Genomic DNA, 5,797 nt, shown 5'->3' with positions numbered 1-5,797 from the left:
TCCTCGATCCTCGGTGTGCATTTAGAGAAATGAGATGTCCTTCAACACGGCGCGCTGAAATCCATTTCCGGGTCACTACCGGAGGACAGAGGAGTCGAGGAGGGGAAATTAGAGTATTGAGAAACCTCCATTGAATACAGAAATGTGCTGAATAGGGATGGGTATCGTTAGGATTTTATCGATACCGGTACTGCTTATCGGTATCGGTATTTTTCGATACTCTTATCGATACTTTTCAATAATTTGGTGTTAATAAACTAAAAAAAGACAAGGCGATGTGCCTGCAAGACTGCACCCAGGTAAACAAAACATATTACCCGTGCGCAGCAGCTAACCTGCCTGCGAGCCTTCGCTCAGGTCACATTTACACACGGCGCGGCTGAAGCCCGCTAGCACTAATAGCACTAGCAGTATCGCTGCACCGTTTTAGATTCAATGAGTGTCTCGGTTGCAAATGCTTCATTAAGTTGCTTGTGTCACCCCCTTTACAAGCAACTAATTGAGTACATAGATTGCACCTTGCACTATCGCCACTACATTTTTTTAAAGTGCACCTAGACCTTGGATCGATTCGCTCTGTCCGCCATGCCTGCGGGAGTCTCACAACAATAATAAGAGAGCTGCATAAATAATACATGTATATTGTTAAACTGCAGAAATGATACGTAAAGTTGAATAAATTGCGCAAATTATACATAATCTTACACGGCACCAGATATAAATACAACTAATTAAACTGTACCAATTATACATATATATTATTAAACTGCTCAAATTCTTAATAGATATTTATTTAAATGACCACAATGTGTATCTACTGTATTTACAAGGGATATTATAAGATATAACGAAGTGCAAAACAGGGCGGTACTTAAAACTATTTGATGAATTGGAGACGAGGCTCTGCTTTATACCATGTTCAATGAAGCTATGTTAATAATATTGAATACTATTTATATATCGCATGATCCAATACAAGCAAAAAGTCCTATTGATCAGAGAAAAACACCAAGAGAGAGCTATGCCTCTGTCCTTGGTACTGCAATCAACGATGAAGGTATGAACAACATCTCAGTAAAGGCAGAAAGGGTGAATTTGTGCATGCACTGAGTGGAAAATGTCCATCTCTTTTAAACGTTCATTTGCAATACAATCACAGCAAGAAAGTCACAAACGCCTACACCACTTGATGTCATGGCAACCAAAACAATGCAAAAATGTAAGGTTAAGGTTGCTTCCTCATTAATCCAGCTACAGCGTAAATAACAACACATTGCAACAAGGTGAGGAGACTTTGTGACATTAGTGCCTCTCATTCTGCAGAACCACAAACTCGTAACAAGCTGATGGCACGGCGGCAATAACAGATAAAAACACAAGCAGCAAATAACATATAAACAGCTCTTACTTTGGTGATTGTCATTTTAGTGTAAATAACAACAACACTGCAGGCATGGCACGGCGGCCATAAAAGCACAAAAGAAGCACATTGCACAAATTAAAAAGCTTATATTCTCAGATGGAAAAATAAAAATCAAGCTCAGCTTTTTCAGCAAAGCCAAAGCAGACCAAATGATCCAAAGCCTTCCAAATGATAACAACCAAATCCCTCGAAACCAATGAAGGCCTAAGCTTGGGCCACAACAAGCATATCATCACACTGAAGCATAAAACAAGCACAACATGTAAATACAAATAAACAGCTCTTCCTTCTCTCTATACTGCTCAAAAAGTTTAGACCATTCTCAGGTAATCACTATCAGCAAGTTAGTTCAACAACTGATCTAAATGCACAATGCTCATCACCACAGTAAAGTGTAGGCAACATGGTAGAAATGCCAGTGTAAGAATTATACAGGACTTGTTATCAGTTGAATAATTCTCAATTCGAGATAGAACAACCAATCTTAGCTTTATCAACAAACCAGTAGACCAAATTCCACTTTTTCAAGTTAACAAGAAATGGAGGCATTTTAAATTAAAAGTGTCCCTTTAACTTATAATTGCTTATTAGGATGTATGTCAACAATACCATTGAGCCATAATATCAGTTTATTGATTCCACAGCAGCCACAAAACAGCAGCACAAATCTAAAATGGAAATCCCTTCAATCAATTAAGGCCTAATCCAGAAACTGAGTCTCAACAAAGCCACATAAACTTAAAAGTACTTCACGATGCAAGCAAAAATAGGACTTCCATTCATTTAATAATCCTTAAATAGAAATAGCACAACCAAAAGGTAGCTCCATCAGCCCATACTGGACCAATTAGCCAAACAAGAAATCCAGATTTTAGCCCAAAAATGGGTCAATGCAATCCTAAATTGAGGCACTTTAAATCATCGGAGTACCTTTAACTAATGTATGTGTAACCGGTGTCGTTAAGCGGTCTCTGCGTTGTGTTTTGCGTTGTTCATGGATGACCCGAACCAGCATACAGTTTTGACGATCTCCGTTGTATTACTGACAATCTGACAACAGATGTAACAAATCAGTATTACATTTGTTATCCCTCACAGTGACTCCTCTCACGTGGAACATTTACAAAAAGGGGAGAGGAAACGTGAGGGACACGATATAAAGGGGGGGGGGGGTGTGTACCCACAAAAATAATCTCCTGAGTACAGTGACTACATTTCAGAGGCTCCGCCCACTGATCTCCGACCTTACATTCAATAAATTAATTACACGGAATTACTTACTATAAAACACGGAATTTGTGTGATTATTATACAAAATGATTTATAAATAAACCCCACTGCATATTCACAACTGTTATGCTTATTGGGGGTTTGCCACCCATAGAAATATATGATCAGCTCGGTGATGGCACAGCAGCCACAAACCACAATGCAAATATAACTGAGTTGCTCATTGTTGTAGCTCTCCTTATAAAACTTTTGCCAATTTAATTATGCTAACGATGAAGACTATGGTCTTTACAATGTGTTAAGTGGATTAAATAACCCTCATAATAGGACATTAGTGCACAAAATCTCAAATGTTCTCATTTTACCCCAGGAATGGATAAACATCAGTCCCTAAACCCCAAAAAGGAGAGCCACCACAAGCAGAGCATCTCAGAAGTGGCAGCCATAGACACCAGAAACACAAATTAAACTGAATATCTCTTACTGTTGAAGCTCTCCTGTGTCCTTAGCTCCAACCGTTTGTAATGATGGATGACAGCCTGAAAGTCTCTCTTTTTTAAGTCCTTCTTCAACACTTTTTGCTCCAGGCCTCATCCTCCTGCTGTTGTTGCTGCTGCTCTCATTGTCGCAGTGTTCCCCACAACATGTCGATGATGGATATCAATTAGCGGTCTTAACAAACTTTCTTCTGCTAGGAAAACCAGAACAATGATATCCTTTCGTTTTCATGTTTGGTAATCTTCTCAGAAAGTCCGTTATGATCCCCAACGTCCATTTTCTTGACCAGGTAACACAGGTGCAAACAGTTAGCCACGTTCTCCTTCCCGGGATAAAGCCTCAGCGTCAAACGTGTTTTTTTTCCCCACAAGTTGTTTGGTTTAAAACATTTTCTCCGACTTGTTGGACACCGTGGTGATTTTGAGATCAAGTTTTTCTCCATAAAGTAGACTTTCAGACGATAATCACCTGTTTCACGCGGACCACAGTTCCCATGGAGTTTCAAATCTGCCTGCCAATCACGACGTGCGTTCTGAGCCATCAGCCAAATGCAAAGCGAATTAGCTCCGCGCATGCGCATTGTAGTTTGGGGGTACATTGACATTATTATTAAAGGTCCCATGACATGGCCATTTTTACTGATCATAATTCCATTGTTGAGGTCTAATTTATATTGTGCAATTTTCTAAAATCACATTGGTTTCTCTACAGCATCTCTGTATAGTATGTGTATTCACTCTCTGTCCTAAACGCCTTGTTGGAGCTCCTGCTCCCCCCCTCCCTATGAGCCCACTGCTCTGATTGGTCAGCTCGCCCACTCTGCTCTGCACTCTGTCCACCACCGTTACAGCGGAACATCAGTGATTATGTGTTACAATGGCGTTTGTTAGCAACCAGAAAATGACACCAGTAATGACAAACAGATGAGAATGCTGCGTGGGGTCTGGGTGCCTGTTCTGAAAGCTTCTGACTGTTTTCTGTCTTTTCTCTGCCTCTCTCAGGATGAAGTGAACCAGATTGTGACCAGTAACGTCCGTCTGAAACAGGTAAATGTGAAAACAAAAACATATAGTCAATATGTTAACAATGTATTTAGGCTTTTAGCTGTAAATAAAACAACTGAATACAGCTTTTATCAGTGCGTTAATAGACTTAAATGCTTAATTGTTCCTATTTTCCCCCAGCGATGGTTAGATGTGAATCTGAAGTGGAATCCGGCTGATTACGGAGGCATCAGGAAGATCAGAGTCCCTTCAGCAGACATATGGAAACCTGACCTGGTGCTATACAACAAGTAAACACACACACACACACACACACTTTTATATCCTCACATACTCTCTGTCTCTCTCTCTCTCTCATATCCTCACACACTCTCTGTCTTTTATATTCTCACACACACTCGTATATTCTCACACACTCTCTGTCTCTTATATCCTCACACACACTCCCATAACTTCACACACACTCTCATATTCAATGTATTCTCCTGAACCCCTTCTCCTCTTCTTCCTCCTCTTCCTCCTCTGCAGTGCTGATGGAGACTTTGCCATCATCCAATTCACTAAAGTCCTGCTGGAGCACACGGGGATCATCATCTGGAACCCTCCGGCCATCTTTAAGAGTTACTGCGAGATCATCGTGCTGCACTTCCCCTTCGACCTGCAGAACTGCAGCATGAAGCTGGGGACCTGGACCTACGACGGGCTGCTGGTGGTCATCAACCAGGTCAGTGACACCCAGAAACACACAGGGCTATTCAGAGATGGAAAAGTACACACATCCTTTACTCAAGTAGAAGTACAGATACTCGCGTTTAAAAATACTCTGGTAAAAGCAGAAGTACTGACTAAAATAAAAGTAAAAATGTACAAACAATGAAAAACAATAAGTTACTTTTGGGTATATTTAAACACCTGGTAAACGTTTATTTTTTCCTTATTCTATAATAGTTTTTAAAATATGTTAAAGTGTGTTTATGAATGCAGTACATCAATCAATAAAATATATCTATCCAATCCAATCCAACTTTACTTATAACACATTTAAAAACAACAGTGTTGACCAAAGTGTACATCAATAAATATATTTAAAAAAGCAGCATAAATACATTTAGACAAAACCGATAGGACAAAAAGAAACTAATGTAAAAGCACGAGACAATAAGAAATATATAATAATACACCAGATATACCCTATCCTTTAACATCCTTGTGTTTTGTCCCTCCTCTCCTGTGTGTAGGACAGCGACCGTCCGGACCTCAGTAACTTCATGGAGTCAGGGGAGTGGGTGTTGAAGGACTACAGGAGCTGGAAGCACTGGGTTTACTACACCTGCTGCCCCGACACGCCCTACCTGGACATCACGTATCACTTCCTGATGCTGCGGCTGCCGCTGTACTTCATCGTCAACGTCATCATCCCCTGCATGCTGTTCTCCTTCCTCACCGGACTCGTCTTCTACCTGCCCACTGACTCCGGTACCATACCATACACATTTATTTATAACGCACTTTAAAACCTCCAGACCAAAGTGCTGTACAGTCAAACAAACAAACAAAACATCACACAGCTCAGCTCACACACCACAAAACAAGTACAAGTAAAAACAATAGACAATTTAAAAGCAACAATCTACAAGATGTC

General features: G+C 40.3%; 1 protein-coding gene across 1 annotated transcript; it reads left to right on the top strand.

The window, feature by feature from the left end:
* Window positions 1–4,080: 4,080 nt before the first annotated feature.
* LOC104953912 (acetylcholine receptor subunit alpha-like) lies at window positions 4,081–5,631 on the top strand (the record flags this gene model as incomplete). The annotated part of the gene is made up of 4 exons (XM_010780954.1): window positions 4,081–4,197; window positions 4,336–4,445; window positions 4,684–4,879; window positions 5,394–5,631. Coding segments are annotated over exons 1-4 (661 nt in total), but the record flags the coding sequence as incomplete, so codon positions are not given.
* Window positions 5,632–5,797: the final 166 nt, after the last annotated feature.

The sequence above is a fragment of the Notothenia coriiceps genome, unplaced genomic scaffold (assembly GCF_000735185.1).
Source record: "Notothenia coriiceps isolate Sejong01 unplaced genomic scaffold, NC01 NC01_scaffold00022302, whole genome shotgun sequence".
Lineage (NCBI taxonomy): Eukaryota > Metazoa > Chordata > Actinopteri > Perciformes > Nototheniidae > Notothenia > Notothenia coriiceps.
Note: the sequence above shows the minus strand (reverse complement) of the source record. Positions and strands in the feature narration are given on the sequence as shown.